The 21,930-nt window shown below is 25.6% G+C and overlaps 5 protein-coding genes across 23 annotated transcripts; 3 read left to right on the forward strand and 2 right to left on the reverse strand.

Moving 5' to 3' along the window:
* Window positions 1-95: 95 nt before the first annotated feature.
* On the forward strand, window positions 96-14,602 carry LOC108000641 (transmembrane protein 94). Of its 15 annotated transcripts, XM_062084430.1 has the most exons (29): window positions 102-237; window positions 768-814; window positions 902-1,068; window positions 1,157-1,291; window positions 1,531-1,667; window positions 1,752-1,945; window positions 2,021-2,491; window positions 2,579-2,740; window positions 2,810-2,913; window positions 2,987-3,078; window positions 3,160-3,397; window positions 3,633-3,743; window positions 3,956-4,049; window positions 4,120-4,337; window positions 4,413-4,648; window positions 4,747-4,871; window positions 4,967-5,115; window positions 5,580-5,627; window positions 6,150-6,284; window positions 7,596-7,739; window positions 7,855-7,905; window positions 8,422-8,566; window positions 8,633-8,841; window positions 10,099-10,273; window positions 10,427-10,672; window positions 11,070-11,307; window positions 11,392-11,485; window positions 11,668-11,829; window positions 11,889-14,602. In XM_062084430.1, the coding sequence occupies exons 3-29, from the start codon at window positions 905-907 to the stop codon at window positions 11,959-11,961; spliced, it is 4,350 nt and encodes a 1,449-aa protein (XP_061940414.1). In that variant the 5' UTR covers window positions 102-237; window positions 768-814; window positions 902-904; the 3' UTR covers window positions 11,962-14,602. The 15 variants fall into 15 exon arrangements, with proteins under 15 accessions (XP_061940412.1, XP_061940413.1, XP_016916583.1 ...); XM_062084428.1 differs by lacking the exon at window positions 768-814 and having other exon boundaries at window positions 96-237; XM_062084429.1 differs by lacking the exon at window positions 768-814 and having other exon boundaries at window positions 96-237; window positions 1,755-1,945.
* On the reverse strand, window positions 6,008-10,104 carry LOC108000648 (uncharacterized). Its single transcript, XM_062084445.1, has 2 exons — window positions 6,861-10,104; window positions 6,008-6,323 (listed from the first exon to the last, which is right to left on the reverse strand). Exon 1 carries the CDS (start codon window positions 9,849-9,851, stop codon window positions 9,144-9,146), a length of 708 nt encoding a protein of 235 aa, XP_061940429.1. The 5' UTR covers window positions 9,852-10,104; the 3' UTR covers window positions 6,008-6,323; window positions 6,861-9,143.
* Window positions 10,352-17,778, reverse strand: LOC108000645 (GPI ethanolamine phosphate transferase 2). Of its 4 annotated transcripts, none has more exons than XR_009832580.1 (14): window positions 16,944-17,383; window positions 16,655-16,853; window positions 16,362-16,571; window positions 16,096-16,287; window positions 15,632-15,974; window positions 15,363-15,559; window positions 15,038-15,283; window positions 14,777-14,967; window positions 14,524-14,708; window positions 14,287-14,440; window positions 13,923-14,223; window positions 13,681-13,847; window positions 10,745-10,899; window positions 10,352-10,658 (listed from the first exon to the last, which is right to left on the reverse strand). XR_009832580.1 is itself a non-coding variant. In XM_062084442.1 (14 exons), the coding sequence occupies exons 2-14, from the start codon at window positions 17,087-17,089 to the stop codon at window positions 13,378-13,380; spliced, it is 2,757 nt and encodes a 918-aa protein (XP_061940426.1). In that variant the 5' UTR covers window positions 17,090-17,103; window positions 17,654-17,778; the 3' UTR covers window positions 13,366-13,377. The 4 variants fall into 4 exon arrangements, 3 of the variants coding, with proteins under 3 accessions (XP_061940426.1, XP_061940427.1, XP_061940425.1); XM_062084442.1 differs by lacking the exons at window positions 10,352-10,658; window positions 10,745-10,899 and adding exons at window positions 13,366-13,603; window positions 17,654-17,778 and having other exon boundaries at window positions 16,944-17,103; XM_062084443.1 differs by lacking the exons at window positions 10,352-10,658; window positions 10,745-10,899 and adding an exon at window positions 13,366-13,603 and having other exon boundaries at window positions 16,944-17,103; window positions 17,334-17,350.
* Window positions 17,723-19,683, forward strand: LOC108000634 (uncharacterized). Of its 2 annotated transcripts, none has more exons than XM_028668074.2 (5): window positions 17,723-17,863; window positions 18,148-18,368; window positions 18,444-18,531; window positions 18,612-18,842; window positions 18,923-19,683. In XM_028668074.2, the coding sequence occupies exons 2-5, from the start codon at window positions 18,154-18,156 to the stop codon at window positions 19,034-19,036; spliced, it is 648 nt and encodes a 215-aa protein (XP_028523875.1). In that variant the 5' UTR covers window positions 17,723-17,863; window positions 18,148-18,153; the 3' UTR covers window positions 19,037-19,683. The 2 variants fall into 2 exon arrangements, with proteins under 2 accessions (XP_028523875.1, XP_016916574.1); XM_017061085.3 differs by having other exon boundaries at window positions 17,806-17,947.
* Window positions 19,684-20,716: 1,033 nt separating this feature from the next.
* Window positions 20,717-21,867, forward strand: LOC108000639 (dynein light chain Tctex-type 5). The gene is made up of 3 exons (XM_017061093.3): window positions 20,717-20,924; window positions 21,095-21,288; window positions 21,384-21,867. Exons 1-3 carry the CDS (start codon window positions 20,892-20,894, stop codon window positions 21,547-21,549), a joined length of 393 nt encoding a protein of 130 aa, XP_016916582.2. The 5' UTR covers window positions 20,717-20,891; the 3' UTR covers window positions 21,550-21,867.
* The last annotated feature ends 63 nt before the right edge of the window (window positions 21,868-21,930 follow it).

Below are 21,930 nucleotides of genomic sequence, written 5' to 3' on the forward strand. Positions count from 1 at the left end.
TAAATTATATAATAAAATATTATGAAGAAAATGACAACAAAACTTTAAGTCCTGCACTGTCGTCAGCAGTGCGTCATGTGCTAAACTGCTATGTGTTTGTGCTCTGACCCATCCGAATTATGCATTCTTTGTTCTAATTTAGGTCATTTACAATTATGATACATTTATCGTTATTTTTAATTATTCGATTTAGAATTGAATTATAAAGTAAAAAATTGCACTTCAAATACGAGAATGGTACATTATTATCAATTAATTGATTTATACAAGTGTTAATGCCTTTTAACCTTGCTCCATTTGTTTTGATTCGCTTTTATCCTTTAAAACTGGCTATAATAAATTATATTTGCATTTTTTTCTCCTTATTTATTTCAATTTCCTGTACCTACTCGTGCTGTGATAAAAATTGAAAATATTGTTTAGATTTTTTTGTCAATTTATATTTTTCATTATTCATCTTTCTATGCTATCCATTGGAATGTGAATATATTGTTGCTTAAATGACATTAAAAAAAAACAATATCAAGATTGAAATGCATGATCTATAAATAAAATAAAAATTATGGATAATAGATTGCTAGAAATCTTGTTTGCCTATATTTTTATTTTTTGTGTACTCTGCATGTTATATTTACTTTTTAAAGTATATGTATATTTTAAAATGATATACTTATCATTAGTTAATTAAATATTTAATTATTTTTTCTTGCTCCCTGTGTAAAAATTATTTCTATTCTATCTTTATTTTTAATTTTATATTTTATAAGAAATCTATCATAATAGAATTTTTGTATATATATTTTTAATTTTATATGTGAGTATAATTTATGAAATCTATATGTGAATTTTAATGCATTTCATATTGTAAGATATATAAAATTTTAATGATTTTATTACATAGAAAATGGATGGCGATCAAGGAAAAGATAGTCCTTCCAAACCAACTGAAAATATTAATACTAAATCTGCAAAGCCATTAGGACTAAGTACAACAATTGCTCTTGAAATATTACAACGTGATGTTAAAAGAGTGTTACAAGAATATGAAGAAGAGTACAAAAGAAATAAGTAATTTCATTACTTATTTATTATTTATATTATATCTATAAATAAATTCCATATTTTATATTGTAAATATTATATATATTATGTGCAGAAAATATAAAGCTTGGCTAAAGGACACATTACATCATCGTAGTCAATATACAACTCTTTGTTGGACTTCAGCAATTGCACTTTTGATCAATGCCATTATACTTGTTATTGCATTCTTCACAATCAACGATACATGGTATGAATTTAATCAATCTCTTTTCAAGTATCAAATATAGTATTACATGAAATATTAATACTTGTAATATATATCAGCAATAATATATTATTACATTTGTATTAAATTACTGTTATAAACTTTTACTATATACTTATATACATTTTATATACTTATAAAATTCATAAAAATGATTTACAAAAATTATAAGAATTAAAATACGAATTATTATATGTAATAAATAAAATTTGATATCATAGGTATCCTACACTGCCTTATGATGGACTGACTGTTTGTTGTCTAGTAATGTTAAATTTTATTTTAGTCGTATCTGATAATAAATTACGACATGAAGAAATTCCTTATAGAGTACGAGGTCTTCTTGACCAATTAGAAGGTATCTCAAAATAATTAAATATCCAAATTTTATTACACATTAAGTAAATTTCTTTCATAAATAATTGTATTTCTCTGATTTCAGTAGCAAAAAATACTTGCCAATGGAATCCAGAGAATTATCCACATTTATGCAGTCCATTGTCTCCTTGCTTAACTTTACAGTGGACTTATCGCGATGGTCGCATAATTAATTTACCCTGGGCATTGTTAGTTGCTAGTGATATAATTGTTATAAAACCCGGACAACAAGCACCTGGATATTGTGTTCCTTATGATGTAAATTACAACTTTTTCAATTCAATGCATATGTTTGATCATGAAATAAAATTCTAATATGAAAAATAATTTTAGGATGCTGATGCACCAGTATTACATGCAAGAGAAGTATACAGTCCTCAGGTTCACAGTGCTAATGAAATATTTTCAACTCCACAGGCACGAACGCCTTTAAAGAATAAAATTTATAAACTTCAAGAAACACCATATTTAATGAATCTTAGAATGGCTCTCGATCAAGCTTTAGATAGACCGGTTACATATCACAATCGCAAACGGCATCTTTTAATGATATGTTGCATCGAACAATTGGCTTATCCAATTCTTTTGATTATCGTTCTAGTTGCTAATTTATTTCGATATATGTATGTGTCAGAATATTTCGGTGTCGGTTATTGGAATGAAATGTTTCTGTTACAACCGATCGCTATTAGTATCCCTTTACTTCCGTTAGTATTTCCGACTTGTTGGATTTTTTTAAATTGTTTCGGAATGGCTCGTTTCAAAGCTCTATTTAAGCTTTATCAATCTTCGAAGAAACTTCAGGTTAATACATCATTAAGATAAAAGAATTTTCTTTAAGTATCGGATAAATATTATTGTATGGTATATCCTAAAATTCATTCGTTTTAGTTTGTGGATCCTTTCGAAGATGCGGATATTTCCGGGCCTAGCCATCCAGAAGTAGTATACAATTGGTTGGAATTAAAAGAATACTTTTTTGATATATTGTTTGGTAAAGAGCATATGATGTCAAGATCCGCCAGTATTCTACATGTTTTAGGATCAGTTACGGTATTTTAAACGACGACTTTATCTTTAAATAATATTAAAGAAAATGAATGAAAGCAAGCCAATTTCCAGGCATTGTGTTGCGTGGATAAAAAAGGGATCCTTTCGTGGCCTAATCCAACTGCCGAGAAAGTATTCTTTTTACGAAATGCTAATACTCTATCTCCATCTTCAAGGTAAATATTTATAAAAATCGGCATTCTTTATCAATATTCAATTTAAATATCTACAATTAAAATTATTTTGCAGTACTGGTAGCTTAGATAGAAACTCAGAACCTCAGTATCAGGCAACTGACGACTCCAAACAAGATTCGAATAAGACATCCTATGTGACTCATGGTAAGAAAAAGAAAATTAAAAAACTATAAATATATAATATATAATTACAATTAAAATAATCGTCTAAAAAATAATTTTTAGATATGTCTCATTCAACAGCTGAAGTTTTGGATCTTACTCATGACCATGCTTTACCATTTCGTCTACAGTTCGATGACCATTCTTGGAGACAACATTTAAACTCATTAAAACCCCTAGGTTTAGCGATTCTTCTCAACACATGTAATATGGATACACAAGAGCATTACATGCAGTTTTGTTGTCATGTCACGTGTGAAGCTCTCTTTAACGAAAATCTAGTACCAGTAACGAACAGACGGTAGGTATATATGTCTCTAGAAATGTATTTATCGTTTATGTGTTTTTTTTTTTTCGCAAATGCATTGCATTTCTTCCCCTCGTTTGTCTGTATTATCTCTGCAAAACTAATTCTCCTAATATGTCAATGCTAATTACATCCAGTTTATCATATGGCAGTTAATCATTATCCTAAGACAGTATCCAATGGTAACACGTCCAATTTACCAGTAACGTTGATCATACACATTTGTCAGCTACCAGGATCACAGTGTAGAAGATAAGAGTGGGTATCAGGCAAAAGATACAATGCAAAGTTCAAGACAGGTGTATTTAGTCGACGAATCAGGGAGCCTTGGACATATGTGGTCAGTCCAACCATAGTTATTTATACGTATCCTCCTCGTATTTATAGTTAATCCTGTATATATGGGTGAATGTTATCTCCAAACGTACATATATTCATGAGAATGCTAATCATGGGACAATCTCATATTTCTGTTCTATTCTATTCTTTTCTACTTATCTTTCTTAATATGTATAATGAGTTCATTTTATTTTATGTGTATGATTTTTATAGGTGTTTATGCGAATTAGCCAAGCAGATAGGTTTTCAAGATCAGGCACAAAATATATTTCAATTGGAACAACAGTTGTCCACGTTTAGGCATGTTGTAAGCATCATTTTTAACTTTTTTCTTTATAATTCAATAAATAGAAAAATTATATATCTTTTTGTTTCAGCAACCAGAAATGGTTCGGCGAGATATCAAATTTGCACGATCTTTGAGTATCGCGACGAAGTTAAAATTTCCATTTCCGCACATGGTAGCTGTGGTAGTTAGAGAACGCAGTGGTGGAGGTTTGCAATTACTTACACAGGGTACAGCGGATATAATATTGGATTCTTGCATCGAATTTTGGGACGGTCATGATCTCTGTCCATTATCAGCATCGGATAGGTATGAAAATATTAAATTTTGAGAAATTTCATTTATATTCTTATATCTCAAATGTTTTATATATATATATTTCAGGAAAAAGGTGCAAGATTTTTATCAAAGAACGAGCTTAACATCATATTGTACTGCATTTGCGTATAGGCCACTAACACGTGGTATTTGTGATAAAATGTCTAAAATATATCTAGAACTTCCTGCAGATAGTAAACATTTATATGCACCTCATAGGAGTCCTACTCCTCTACCTTGGGACTTTAGAAATGTTCTTGACCCTAGAGTGAAAGGTATACTTGGACAATTTCACTCGACTGGTAATTACTATTTTTTTCATTAATTATTATCATTTAATATTATTCGAAATTGTTAAAAAATTTATTAACGAATTATATTTTTATATAAATTTTCACAGATTCTTTGTTGTGCAATGAAAACAAAGATGATGTTGTAAATGATGTTGATAGCTGCTTTGATATTCAATGTAATCAAGTTTTTATTGGTATGGTCACTATGCAGTATCAAGCACAAACAGATATGGTAAAATATTTTTATCGATTCAAAATAAATTTGTAGTAAATGAAATGAATCAACAAAAACATTTTATATACAAATTTCTATAAAATGTTTAACAGGTACAATTAATTGAACAACTCGACAGAGCTTGTATCCGATTTGTTCACTTCAGCAAAGAAAATGAATTAAGATCACGTGTATTCTCGGAAAAAATGGGTCTCGAAAGCGGATGGAATTGTCACATATCGTTGCTCAGTGAAAGAGCTAGGTACTGTACCTCTATCTTCTATCAACTAATTATATTAAATGTCTCTATAAACTATTTTGCTTTGCTTTCTTTTGCTTTTGGATTAATATCTAAAAAGTTTGGGGCATGTCCTCACGTTGGAAAGTACAAGACTATCTTCTCTGTCTTATATGTGTAAAGTTTTATATGTATACAACATATTCAAAACATATTCAACACAAAGTATCACACTAATCGTATGTTGTTGGTGTTACAATTTTCTTCTCTTTGTCAATTAATCTGAATATAATATATATATATATACAGTATTACGTGGATATATGTCGTTTCTTAGTGTTTCTTTTTCTTCTTTCTCTTTAATCTGTTATAAGTTTAAAATAAATGGTGGCAACTGATATAATGAATTTGTTTAACTAGCTATATTCGTCATAACTATGTGACGTAAAATATGTGATGTGAATGTAAAATATGCATGTACGTTACAGGAGACAGCAATGGCTGGAGAGATATCCACACATGCCTCCATCGTATATGTTTGTCTATACCTCTTTCTTTCATTATTGTTACTAATTTGCATGTTTATTCGTTCGTTCTTTATTAATTTTTTTTTCTTTTAATTTCTCTTATAAATATCAATTCTTCATAAACGTTCTTTCTTAAATGTTCTTCGAATGTGATTAGTTGATTTGTTTCTTTCCCTTTGATTTCACTTTGATTTATATGTATTTTAATGTATAGAGTTTTTCAAATTTAAATATTTCTTTATATATATTTGCTATTTATTCCATAATTATTTTAACAATTAGAAAATAAAGTTATGTTAAAACGATTGTATTTGTGCTAGTAGTTAATAATGAAATATGTTACCATAGTTTAATGGCTTCTTTCATTAGTGGAAACAAATTTATATTAATACTTTTTGAAACTTAATATATTAATTATTTTTGTACACTTCAACAGTTATTCTAATGCACATGTGTTAATATCTCGTAATTTACATGACATACAAAAAATACACATAAATAAATGTATGTAACTAACACGCCAATAATTAGGTCCGAGAGTCTAGTGGGTTGGTGGGTGAGCCAGGCAGCAGCCATGTCCTCACCCACTCCCTCAGCCCAATCTCATCAGCATAATTACTCCTGCATGGATGAGGCCAGCCACTTGCTTAATCGTGTCTCTCCTCGGTATGTTACATAATTTACCCTCTTATCAAACATAAAACACTAAAAAAAGTACAGTCATCATTATCTATTACACACATCTACTTTTTTTGAAGGGGATACATTTTAAAGAAATTAACCTTTAGTTTCTTCCTTTAAGTAATTATTTAATGAAATATCTGTATTTTTTTCTTTTTATATCATGCTAACATCTTAATCTACTATATATATAATTTGTATTATTCAAAATTACAAATAACGATGAACAATGTTATTTCTTATAATTTCTAATAATACAAATTATATGAAAATAAAATAAAATACGATATATTAATTTAATATGGCATAAAAAGATACCGATATTTTATTAAATGATCACTATAATGCGAATTTTTATGCAGTTTAGAAATGTTCAAATATTCAATATATAAAAAATATATCATATAGATTATTTATTAAAACATTTTCAGAAGATAAAGAAAACTATATCATTAAAGATTCTTTTTGATTCATTAGCTCAATTGATTGTTGAGATATAAGAATTCAAAGTTTCATACTATTTAAAGCAATGCAAAGATTATAAAAGGATTCGTAACTTACATTTTTTCTTGAAAATGCACTATGTCTTTCAAGAATCGTATACTTTTTCGCATTTGTCACTTGTCTGAAGTTTGAGATAGATCAGTGAAACAAAAAGATAGAGATAGCAAACAATTAAAAATTATTTCTTTCTTTATATTTCGATATCTCGGAAATCGGAAGTCGTATTGAAATAAACAAAAAAAAATAAAAAGAATAAAGAATAAGGATCCGTGCTTCTAATGATCGTTCACTCGTGGAAATCGTTATTCTCGAAATTATAGCAGTTTAAAGTTTTTTTAATTTTATAATATAATTTAATTGAGTTTTAAGGCAAACTAGTAATTATTCTTAGAGAAGTCATTTTTAATTGAAAAACAATATCAAAAACGTTTTATTTTGATTTGAAAATTATCCTTTAAATTTTTAAACATTTATAGTCGAATATTTTTATATAAAATATGAAAAATATGCATAAAAATCCGCAGTCTGATAATAATCTAAAAGGAAAGAACAAAGTTTATCTATTTTTATCATCTCTTCCTTAAAAGATATGTTTTTTGCTTCATGATAAACGATTACTCGAAATCGAAAAAATCGGCGAACACTCGAAAGATATTAAGAGCATGCGTTCAAACATTTTTGCTGCATAATTATGCTGCATCGATGTGTTTGTGTTACAAGGAATTCCCATCATGCATGAACAGTACACGAGATAATCATGTTTCCATAGTATGATTCTGTTTTACATTATAGCACCAATTTGGATAATAGCCGTGCTATGAGTATGTCAGCACCAAGTGCTATAAATACCGATTTCTCCACCGTCAAATTCGATGATGAAACCACGGAATGGAACGACACGGGAACATCTCAAGTTAAAAGCGCTATGAGCCACAGGTTTGTCCTTCTTTAAACTTATTATTTGGCACATTTCTTTGAGAAAATCATTTATCTTTACAATTATCCTTGAGATTCGATTTTCCTATAATATTGTTTTAAATTTGCATGGCAGTCTAAGTCATCTAATACAAAGGATCACGAGAACAGGATCAACACACGTTTCGTAATTATTTTTCGTTCTCCCTTGATATTTTTTCAATAGAGACTAGATCTTTTTTTCATATCATTATCCGCTTTTTTAATTCCTTCGTTATTTTATCTATGCTTTAATTTTTACATATTGGTAGATTTTTAAAACGTGCAAAAATCCTAAAATATAAATTGGATTGTGTTCCTAAAAGTATCTCACGACTCGAAAATTCTTCAGAATAATTGGAATGAATTTTCGAGGATTGGGATTCTCGAAAGCATAAAAAAAGTTGAGATCCTCAAATATGCCAAAATTTTAGATATTTAATATTTTCAAAAATTTCGAGAATCCGTTTTTCAGAACTAGATATTATTAATACAATATAACCATGGTTTCAGCCCAACCCAGTCTCTTCCCGATCCATTCCAATCGTTGGATTCCAATATACCTCTGGTAGATTAATTCATTCTTTTTGACTTTCATTTTGTTCATTTCGATTTCAATCACATGTTATAACTATTTAACGAATAATCGATTCTCTATATATAGGGAACAGGACACAGTGAGAAGCGAAGATAGCGTGCTTGTACAAAGCGTAGACCTGGGTTCCGGACAAGAAGCATGGCGATCTTTGAGTTGTCTCACAGACAGCACGGAGCAAAGCGCTCCTGTAAATTTTGACTTGTCGAACAGGGTGAGTTCCCTATGAGATAAAATTTCTTTCTTTCCTATATTTTTAATTTGTACATCCTGTATCTAGGCAAAACTACCTCGAGGCATCGATAAGATTCGACCACACATAGAATTAATAGACAATGTACCCCTTTTGGTATCTCTGTTCACCGATTGCAACACCGCTGTTACAAGGGAAATGTTGCACATTATGCAAGATTATGGAGAAGTTGTATGCGTACTTGGCTCCTCTGCTAATGCAGAAAATATGCCCATCTTCATGCAAGCAGATGCAGGGTAAATATATTAATCGTAATTGAAAGAATTTATAATAAAAAAATTTTTGTCTTTTTCCTGAGATATTGCATAATTCCTGAAATTACACAAATATAATTAATTTCTGATTAATAACATATTCGTTATACATTGTCGCAAAATATCTTCGTAAAGCTATGTAATCAAATTTTGAATCTAATGATTAAAACTTGGCAAGAGTCGTTTTTTGAATTTGCATATGTTCTTCAATTAAAAAACAAATGTTCTATAAAAAAAAAATTGCTAAATATATTATACATACAATATAAAAAAACTATCATAATCTATTTAGTTATGCAGCGACCTGGAAGCTGATAACTCGTATTATAAATCGTGTCTCTTTCAATTTTGGCGGTGATAACCGGTTTGTAGAATACGCGAATTCTCTTCTTAAGCGGTTCTACATATTGATACGACAATTTATTCGTAGTTCCATAATCTGGCTTGAACTTAGTCTGCCAAAATTCTCGTTTCCGTGGTCTCTTGACATCAACAGGTGTATATTGATAAGATTCCTTCATTATTGTTGTACAATCCATCGGTATCGGTTGTTGAAGTTTACTTTGATACGGTTTAAAAGAAATCGTTCTTACGTATCCAGGATTTAAATAAGACGTTTTATTAATGGTTGTCAAATCATGATAACCATGAATAGATAAATTTGTTCTTGGAATGAAGGGTTTCCGTTTTTTCGTAGTTGAAGGAAGATACGAAAGCTTGTATATCGTATCAGATTCGATTTTTCCGGGTTTCGTCGTTAACATTTTCTCGTATTTTGCAAAACTAGTCCTTGGTTGAGGAATAAAACTCAATTTTGAGTAAGACAAATTATACGTCGTCTCTGACTCGAGTTTTAAGGTTGATCTCTTATAAGGTTGATGATATAACGTAGAACGAGCTCTTTCTGGTTGCAAGTATCCGTCTTTACATATGGAATCCTCTAATTTGTTTGAAATCTCGGGTGTACGTTGAGAAACATCGACGATATACATTTTTATAAAAATTTAATCACGCGTGGAATAATAAATTCGTATAAAAGTTTAATCGATATAAAGAACGTGTCAAACTATATTATACATTCAATTATTTTATGCAATGTTCAAGTATATAAAAATAATGCGATTGATAATATACGAGAAAATATAGTAATAAAATATATTTTGAAAATTGACAATATTCTTGGTCTGAATTATGCTCAATTTTGAAAATGTATAATTAAAAATATGGATTTTGTTTTAGAGTGGCGGTAGAACCATTGTATCCACAAGTTTGTCAAAGAGTTCCTGTATTGACACCAACCAAAGACGATCAAGGTCCATCTCCAGTTGATTTAAGCAGAGCATTGAATTCCGTTGCTTGCTCTTTAAGCGTGAAACGAGAAGATCCAATTGCAATTTTTCACTTAATCATGGAGGTGAATAATGTATTATATGAAATTTTTAATTATAACCATTACCAATTTGATTTCATTTAAAAGAATTTATATAATATATTCAATTTCCAGTTTTATTAGTAAATTCTTGTCGTAGTTATTATAATTATTGGACATTGTTTATTGCATATTTAGGCTCGGCATTATATGATGTGCCTCTGGAATTGCGTGCAATTCTGGCTCTGTTGTACAGTTACTCTCTCCTTCACACAAGCTATGTCCGGTTTCTTATTACTACCGCCCTTATTTTCGGTTGATCAAGTCTTATGGTTGTGTTGCTTAATCATTCCAATATTATCTATATCTATGATTGCTACACCAATGGATCCTACTATAATGCAACGTGCAACTGGTAAAAACCAATGTACTGTAAATGGCCAGGTAAGGAAGGATAATTATTATAATAATAATAAATGGATTACATATGATTATTCTAATTTATTAGATTCTTACCAACGTAACTGAAGAAATGGAATCTTACGCTTCCTTTCATTTTAGAAATATTGAAATATTTAAAAAATTGACATTCCAAATAATAAATGCATGATCATCCTTAATTTAACAATGGAACATTATATTTATTATCGGTACTTTGTATTTATATTTTGCTGAAAAAATTATCTCCGTATAAAGTAATTATAATTTTAACTAGTAAAATATTTTAAAAAATTCCATGTTATATAAAAATATAAATTGTTAGAGAAAACATTTTTTAGATTCAAAAAATTTAGAAAAATTCTCTTTTGAATTTTTTATAAGTACTCTCTTGATTTTTCAGGTTGCACTGTTTGTTCTTTGGTGTTATGGCAGTAAATTTTTGCCGACAGTCATAACGATAGTTCTGTCGCAATGTATTTCGTTTTTATCTTTGTGCCCTACTTACACACCAGATTCTAAATGCTTGTATATATACCCAGATACACAAGGAGAAGTTTCATGGGGTGGTTGGGGTGACAAACCAAACATTATTTTAGTGATACAACATTTCGCTTTGTCGCTGTTAGTTTTACATTTGGGTAAATCTTATTTACTTTCTAATCTTTGATGAAAGAATCTTTGATGAATATTATTGAATCCTTTAATATTTTTCTTTCATACAGTAACGATATCCATAAGCTTTGTACATAGAGAATATTCTATTTGGAAGAAACAACCCTTTAACAATTACGTATGGTTTTTCAGTGCATTTATAGCGTGAGTATAAAAATTATATAAGATATATATACTTAACTCAAAAAGTACTAATATAAAAAAATACTTTAATTTTTTAAATCATTTTTTATAAATCATAAATTTTAATTATGATTAATTATAATTGTACGCGTGTGTGTATATTATATCTAAAATATTTCTTCAATTCGAATCAAATTTTTTAGATTATGCGCACAAGCTGCATTCTCAGGAACAGTGTTTTGTAAATTCTGGAAAGACGAAGGGCAAAGTATAAAAGACTTTCCTTTACATCTTCCCCTATTTTTTTTAGTTTCATTACCACTAATCTTTGCCATTAACGAATTGATCAAATGGCAGGAAATCAAGTAAGTTTTATATATTATATATTAAAAATATATTTAATTTATTATTCTAATATTTACAGGGTAAACGTGAGGTATCAAAAAAGAGCACGATTAGAATTTGGTACAAAACTTGGTATGAATTCACCATTTTAAAAAAATTTTTCTTCTAAATAAAAAGGACTAAATATAAATATAAATATAGCCAAATAAATATATGTATGTGTATATAAGAGAACAAAAATACTCAAGTTTCGCATAATACCATTACTGTATTAAGCTATATTTCATGAAAATCATTAGATACTTTTAACTTATGAATTATGAATTATTTATTTTATAAATACATTAAACGTTATTCAAATGATGTAATTTAAACTATTATAATAATGTTACAATTTAAGATATAAATTTATTCATATGGACATGAATGTATAATATTTAACATTTACGAAAAAGTATTAGAAATCCTCTATTTAAAATGAAGTATCTCTGGCGATTTAGTAGCCTTGCGAGATAATTAAAATTAATATTCTCGAAAATCATGTAGGTTTGAAACGTGTAATTGTTTTCATAATTCGATATAAATTGATATAGTATTTATATTTTTGTATAACAACAAAGGAATATTTTATATGTTAGAAATTAATGTATCATGATGCGACACTCGCAAATTTATGCGATATATTGTATTTAATTTAAAATATTTTATAGAAAAAATTTCAGTTCAAATTACTTTCATTTATTAGCATTTTGAATTTATTATTTAAATAACAAGAAATATAGAAAAAAAATTGTAGAACAATGAAATATAGCTATTATTTAGATTTAATAATCTAATTATTATAGTAAATATGTATTTATATTTATTTTTTTGTTCCTATAGAAAATAATTTATTTTCTTGTGATAGAATACAGAATACTTTTTCCTTTGGAGTGTCTGTTTTGCATGACTAGAGTTATATTATTTGCAAGCATTATTTTGTGTGAATGTTTTAAAGAAATTATTTTGTGATCTATTATAACTCGCAGTTAGTAATAATATATAAAAAAATTCGAAATTAATATTTAAGATTGAAGACCACTGTAGTATATGAAATTTTAATAGAGATTTATTCTAAAAAAAAAATCTATTTCTCAATGGAAATAAATTTTATATTATTATTTTATTTCATATCTGGAAGATATACATATAATTTCAATTTAAACGTGTACAGTTCATTTAAGTGTTCAAATCTAAGCTCCATTAAATTGATAAATAATTTTGACTATAAAAAAAAAAGAAAAAATTTTTACAAAATTAATATTTATTTTATGCATATTAATAGAAATTTTTGTATAGTTGAATTTATTATAAACATAATTGAAAAGTTCAGTTAAAATACAATAATTGTAATATAATTAGAAATTAAAATAAATTTTTTTCTTTTACATTTAATATTTTTTATTTCCTATAAAAATTTTTTAATATTAAAAAAAGGTATTTTTTCATCAATTAATTTAAAATTTGATTAATATTGAACAATAAAATTTATAAAATTTTAAATAAAGAAATCGATAAAAAATATAAAATCACAATTTATTTATGATTTTTTGTAAAGTGGTCAAAATTAGCACGATAAATACGAGAACACATATAATAGTGAAATATGTAGCTTCATATAATAATTTCGGCGAGAATACTGACCATACGAACAAATGATGGCGTTGAATACTAATTATAATTGTATATAGAGTCATCGGTATTAATCTCCACATTATGTATATTTTATTAATTTGTGTAACTATTTCATAAATACTAAAAATATATGTATAACTTTAACATATCTTAATATAAATCTTTCGAAAATTAATTTAAAACTTCGAAATACTCACTTATATGGATGTTCCAAGATCGAATAATAAATAAATAAAAAATAGGCCAAAACCGGAGATGAATAAGTATTAATTAACAATAATGAACCATTAATAAATGGAATATACGATTGTACACCAACGTAACCTGCAGCTACATCAATAGTTGCTAAACTATTGGAATTTCCCTGTAGAAAATTACTTTTTCATTTCAAATTTGTTTTAATTACAGCAATTATTTGATGCAGTTATTAGATTATTACCTGATAAAAATAAAATACATTGCCAATCCAGATATATAAGATCACACCAACATCTTGAGAAATATCGTTTTTAATTATTTCAGAAATTATATTGCTAAATATTATTTGAAATGGTAAAAGTATCACATTGTGCGGCTTATGAAGCATTGCTGAGATCATAATCCATGTTTTTAGAATAAAATACAAAGAAATTTTTAAAAAGAGTTTGGCATTATGTTTTTTTATTTGGATCATATTATAAATGTATGTTGAAAAATTTATCAAGAGTAAAAACCAAAAAATTTGTACTTCGTATATTCCACTACAACCAATAATTGTATTTATAAGTATATGTACAAATTTTTAATGTGAGGAATAGCCTTACCTAGTTTGGGGATAAAACACTATTTTGGCAACATTACCGTTATGCATATGACGAAGATAAATACATATACTAACTATTGAATTATATGCTAATGTTTGTATTTTATGTGTTTTACTTTCATGACTAAAATCAATCCACATCAAAAGTATAAGACCTGAAGAAAAAATAATTTTCAGAATATATTCTCTGATTTTAATATACAATTTAAATAACAATTTTTTACAATAATTTAATTACCAGTAACAAGTACAATTGTCATGCTCAATATGTTTTCTTGTTTTAATAAAAATCCTGCTATATCAGGAAGATGAGCATATTTATCCCCAGTACTATTTAATTTCCTGAGAATTCTGTGTCCTATCAATAGTAACAAAAGTTTAATGATAATTTGTACATGTAAATATTGTTGGTAGTTCTTGTAACTGAAATATAATCGGAAGTTTAATGTCTTAAATAATTTAATATTTCATAGTAAAAAAAATTTTCTTACTATTGTATATGTAAAAAATCTCTTGAAAAATATTTCGCGATAAAATGGTAAAGTAGCAATATAAGAACTGTGACCCAATAAAAATACCATGTTTGATGTTCTTCTTCTACAAAACTACTACTACCAAGACTAATTGCATGTATTAATGCTCCAAATGAAAGAAGCCACTTTCCTATTCCATTTTTTGTTTTCTAATTTTTAAAAAAAGAAATTTTAAAACATTGTAAAATTTTTATATAATTTTATGTAATTATCTTTCACCTCAGACATAAAAATATTAAAATCTTTAATATTGACAAGTAGATAAGAATGTATAATTAAAATAATTATGATACATAATACTATTATATTGGCAATTAGATTTTTTGTATGCAGTAATGATATATTTTCTTGTTTCCAAAAATGATTGATTAATATCCATGAAAATATATTTAAAATAATGAAAAATATAATATTTTTTAATATAGGTGAATTAAAAGATATTTTTCCTATTAAAATACAAGTAATCTGAAATTATTAAATTATTAAATTATTTTATTGAAAAAATCTAAAATAGCAATATATTAAACTAATTTTTAACTCTTACATGACATAGAAAAATTATAGCTATTATTATTATTTGGAAATCATATTTTATTGTACTGTTTATAAGAATTTCTTTCATTTCCTTTAATGCAATCTTATAGGAAAGCACAATATCATCTGTTATGCTATCTGGATGATCTTTAATATTTAACCAAGCATTATGAAGCTTTATTGCTTCCAAATATTTTTTATATGCATCTGTAATAATGAGAAAATTGATCACATTGTTTAAAAAGATCACATATAATTAAATATAATCAAATAACTCACATTTAGACTCATAATCAACTAGCTTTTGAAAATGACTAAAAACTTGCTTTGAATTATAATAAAGTATAAATAATTTCTTTGAGATAGATAAGTTATATAAATCATCTAAAAAAACTGTCCCTATATTAGAATATGGTATTGGTAATCCCAAAATAACAGATAGTGTAGATGCAATATCTATTTGTGATATTTCTTTGGGATTATTGTAATTTTGATGATATTCTCCACCAATTGCAATGAAAGGTACAATTGTTTCTGATATTGTTGAACCACCATGACCACCAGAATCTTTCATTCCATGGTCCCCACAAATAATAAACAAAGTAGAATCATTATTTTGATTCTAAAGATAATAAATTTATACTAATTTTTTATAAATATAGATAATAAATTATAATTTTTACTTTTGATAATTTTACTAAATTATATTTTATTTAAAATATTTAATGTTATATTATACCTACCCATTCTTGAACTTTAAACTGAATTTTTGCTATTATATTATCCATTTCTTTAAGTTTTGTTTTAATTAATGGATTAAATGGTCCATAAACATGACCAATATGATCAAGTCCTAAGTAATGAAGAACCATTATAGACCAATCATTATTATTATATAATTCTTTATGTATGTGTCTAGTTACATTATTATCAACCTGAATAAAAATTATTACATCTAATTATATAATATTGAATATATATAAAGATTTAATGAAGAACTAAAAAATACCTCAGTAAAATCTGTTACAAAAAATGATGTGGTACCATCATAACGGTCAAATATAAAAGGAAATAATGTAATCCAAGTATCATCTCCATAAAATATTGATTTATAACCAGCTTGTTTTGCTTGAAAAAATATACTATCACCAGTAACTGGTTTACTTCCAAAGTTTAAAGCTACATCAATAAAACTTGGTACCATACCAGTGGTAATTGCCTAAGTTGTATAAAATATTTTCTTTATATTTTTCTAATTTTTAAATATAAAATATATATAAAATTTTATTAAAAATCTAACACCTTTATTCTAGGCATTGTAACAGTTGGTGAATGTACTTTAGTTTTTAACAAAGAAGCTGAAGAATTTTCTATGAGATTATTTGTTACAGGCATTGCAATCTTTCCAATTGATCCTGTTATAAAATCCCATCTTAAAGCATCAATGATCATAATGATCAATTTTTTAACCATAGGTTGATATAATGCATCTCTCTTTATTCTAAAAGATGCATTAGAAGCAATTAAAAAATATGATTTTTCTATGAACCTATATTTTTTATATATTTTTTAATTTAATTATGAAACTTACCTCACATTTTCTATAGACTTTGGTATATTATCTTGTGTGGCTTTAGTATTATCATAATTTACTAAAGGAAAAAACCCATATAAAAATAAAGCAATAAAGAAAGGCCCAATAAAAACTATATATAATAATATTATATTTTTATTCATTTCTTTTCCTGTAACTAAAAAAAAATCTGCCATCACAAAATAATTTAATTTATAATTGTATCTTTCATTTTTTATCACGAAAAAAATTATACAATTTAAGGTTAAATTATTAAAAGAAATATAATAAATTTTTAACTATATTTTTTCAATGTTCATTTTTTCATTAAAAAAATCACAATTTGTATTTTCATATCATTATTTTGTTTATAAATATAAAATATCTATGAAAATTATTTTAAATTACATTAAAGATTTCCATATTTTATAAAAGTATATTAATCTCTTGCTTTTGTAATGGCGGTAAATTTTAAAACAAATAACAGTAGTAGTATATTATGCTACAATTTTTTGAAACTATAAACATGTAAACAAATTAATGCATTCAATAATAAAAATAAAAAAATCGTTATTGCATAATTTTAATTATTATAAGAATATATATTTATTTCAGGAAAAAGCTCAAAAATATTCGGCAAGGGTTACCAACTAGTTATGAATTTGATGCAATTAAATATAAATTTTTTTCATGAATAAAAAGATTAAAATTTTACTTAAAACTCATACTTTATCATTTTTTTAAATTGCTTTATAACTAATTAAATATTTTGAAAAATTCAATTACAATATTTTATACAAACAGTGATGATTACAAATCACGCTGTATTTCGTTGATAAAACTCGAACACAATCCGATCAATAAATGGAAGTAGACTTTATTTTATCAAGTAGAATTCACTCAGTCAGCGAATACTCGCAGCGACGCATTATGTTTCGGTAATCAGAATTTCAATGTAGCACAATTTCTTACTTTTTGTCTCTAAGTTGAACTATCAAATTGTTTGAATCTTTTAATACATTGTAAGTACATGAATGAAGATAATATCTTTTCCTTTTTCAAAAAATTTTATTTCATTTCTGTAATATATATTATTATTTCTTTGTATACAAAAACATTTTACTGTCTTTAAATTTTAAATTGCATATTTGATTTACAATAATTAAAAAATTAAAATTAGGTGAAAATATTTTAAAAAACATTTATATATATAAAATTCCAGAGAGAAATGGCATCAATAGAAGAAAGTTGGAAAGAAGCAACTGATGGTTTAGATAGTGGTATCTGTGATACATGGTTCACAAAACTCCAAGAAGCTTATTCAGAAGAAAAACGTACTTATCATAATCTAGATTCCCTTCGTGATAAATTAAATTGTTATTATGAAATTAAGGATAACTTAAAAAATCCTCAAGCTGTGCTTCTTGCCTTATTTTTTCAAAAGTAAGTAACAACATAAATTGGAATGAGAAAAAGATGAAGTAAAATTGTAATTAATTAATTATAAAATTGTTATAGCTTTGAATATGATCCCAAAGCATTAGATGGTGAAAACAAAAATTTAGAGCATTTTAATACATTTGCAGATGAAGCTGAAATTCCTACTGTAATTATTATTTTATAATATCAAATTGTTATTTTCTTAATGAATAAAAGAATATTAAACTCTTATTTTATTTTTTACAGGATGCAGTATTAAGGGAAGAAACTTGTGAACTTTTGAAAGTAGCTGCAACACATAGTACTGATGCACATAAAATTGGTGGTGCCTTTGGTGGTGAAGATGCTCATTACTTTTTAGATTTGGACATGGCTGTGTTAGGTTCTTCTCCAGAAAATTATGCAGAATATAGAGAAAAAATACGTGGAGAATATTGTTTTCTTAGTGAGCCAATGTATACTGCATTACGTTTGAAGGTAAGGTAATAATTAAATATATCACATATAAATATTTCTATTATGAATTATTTTCTAATTATTTATTTTAAATAAATTAGGTATTGCAGAATTTTGTGCAGATTCCAAATATTTTTGCCACAAAAGAATTTCGTGAAAAATATGAAGAACAAGCACGACAAAATATTCAAACTGAAGTTGAATTGTTGTCTTAGAATAATTAATGAATTTTATGCATGAAAAGATGTATCTTTGTAACGTTTTTGTTACTAAATATGTTTATTAATTAAAAAACAAAAATAAGGTTCCAAAATTGACACAAATTTCTTTTACTGTGTCAGTAGACATTGATCTCCATGTAGAGTAAAGTAGCACAAATCTATATTTTGTGTATAGTATTTAAGTAATGTCAAATGACATCATGCAGAAATGAAATATATTATTAAATAAGAGATACATTCATGTTTCACATTTAGCATAAAAATTTTTTTATGCTAAGTATATTTTATTTCATTAAATAAAAATAATATATATATAATTTCATAATATAAATTATAAAATTCTTATTTCCAATATTAAATATCACATGAATGTATATCTTTCCATATTTATATCATAATTTTGTTTTTTATTTATTTATTTATATTATATTTTTTTTCAAAATAAAATGCTAAAATTTATTTAATAACGCTTTTTATACTAATAATATTTAAATAAATTTTTTAAACATTTAAATATAAAAATTTATATCTTGGTGTAATTGCTTCTAACTAAAGTTACACATGTATGACATTTGTAACTAATATTAAGAAATTTATATGTATTCAATTAATAAAAAGATTTTAAATATTGTTATATTAAATTACATATGAATTAAATTCACAGTTGTAAAATTGAAATAATGTAAAACGAAATCAAAAAATTGTCGATCTGTCATAATTTATTTTATTTAACTAATTAAATTGATGTAAATCTTTAAATATATTATTGCAAGATAAAAAATGCACGAATTATTTAATTAAACGAAAATTTTATAATTTATTATTATCAAAAATAATATCAGAAAAAAATGATAATATTAGAAATTATATAATTATATGCTTTTTTTTTCTTTTTACTATTATTTTATGGAAAAATTGACAAAATTATTGGCAAAGTTAGTAATATCAAAATAAATCAATTTTTAAAAATATACATTAATTGTTTGATTATATTTATACGTTATTTTAGATAATTTTATAAAAAAATAGAAAATAAATACATAAATGATATTCACTAATTAAATTAATGATATTTCACTAACCTTGATACTATCAATTTTTTCATAATTCAAATTATGCTTCATTTCAAAATAATAAATTTTTATTTAATTCAAATTATACACTAAACTACAAAAAATATTTATACAAAAAAAATTATTTTACATTAAATAATGCTATTTATATTAGTTAAAGACAGACTGACATGTTAAAAAAAGCGCGATTTCTTAATTGTAATCTCGCAATAATTCGATAATTTAAATCGATTCGATATATCGTATAAATCGATTCGATATATCGTATAAATCGATATTGATTTAAATGTTTCCTATTTATTTCTTAAGTATTCTTATTTATTTTTCATGGTAATAAAAATGATAATGCAAATATTTTCTTTATAAATAGTTTCAAATTTATAAAAAAAAAATATTTTTCAATAATTATATTTTATATATTCAATAATTATATTTAATATGAAAAATGAAAAATAAAAGCGATAGTGTTCCATATAAAAAGAATATATTCCTTTTTTATTCATATTCTCATTATATAAATATTCAATAAAAATATAATATATTTATTGATTTTATTTTAGTACAAGATTGATCAATCAACATTGTTTAGTTTCGTTTCTAAGTAACTATATAAGATTATACTGTATAAGTATCTCTATAATTCCAATATTTTCAAATTTAAAAGTTATTAATTATCAATACAATTTTTTACTACCAAATATAACTTTAATATATTTTAAATGGAACATTTATATTTTTAATTCTACATTCTATTTAATATATTTCATTTTTTAAATATGGATAGTCATCTCACGAATCAGGAAAATGAGGTAAGAAAATAATTTTACTTTATTTTCTATTATATTTATTATATTATATCTACAAAATATTATAAATATTTTGATATTTTCAATAATATTTTTGATCTAATCTTTTTAATTTTTTAATTACTATTCCTCATAAACAAAAACAAATTAAATTAAAATTATTATTTCTATAGGCGCCAAAATATCAGAACACTTATCGTTTGAATGCTTATAATCCTTTTAAAATAGATCCAGTGGATAAGATTGTAAAAATGATAATGATAAATAAGCTAGAAGATATCTCTTATGATGGTATGGAATGCTCGAAAATTTGTGAGTCAGTAGCCACCGATATCAGAGAAAAAATAAAAAATTTGAACTTTGATCGGTAGCATATTCTTAATATTCTTAATTTAAATATAATGATACTTTGCATGATTAAAAAATTAATAATTTAAATATTTTAAATTAATTTTTTTTCAGATATAAAATCGTGGTCAATCTAACCATCATAGAGAAAGCTAATCAAGGTATACAATCAATTATGGGATTTCTTGCGGATACCAAGAGAGATAATTATTCTACATTTACATACGAAGCTCGAACATTTTACGCTTATTGTTTTGCATTTGGAATTTATTACGAATAAACGTTAATATTTTAACATTAATTCTCTGCTATTATTTCATGGCTACTTATACATGTTAATAAAAATATATTAGGGAACAAATGAAAAAATTTGTAACCTGCTTATTTGATTTTGATCATGTTTTACATGTGTCACCAACGTCAATGGATGGTAGATTTGGGCATAAGATTTCGGGAAATTTTAAATATATATGTATGTGGATAATAATAATAAGAATCAATACGTGTGTGCATGCATTGATTTAATCATATATTCATTTATCTTCCACCGATTATTGTGTCAACAAGAATATCATCATCAGAATTTTTCTGAATCAAAAATTTTTGGAATCAAAAACATTCTAGTAATTTATCCACCTAATCAACTTATTTATTTACAATT

Source organism: Apis cerana, linkage group LG14 (assembly GCF_029169275.1).
Source record: "Apis cerana isolate GH-2021 linkage group LG14, AcerK_1.0, whole genome shotgun sequence".
Lineage (NCBI taxonomy): Eukaryota > Metazoa > Arthropoda > Insecta > Hymenoptera > Apidae > Apis > Apis cerana.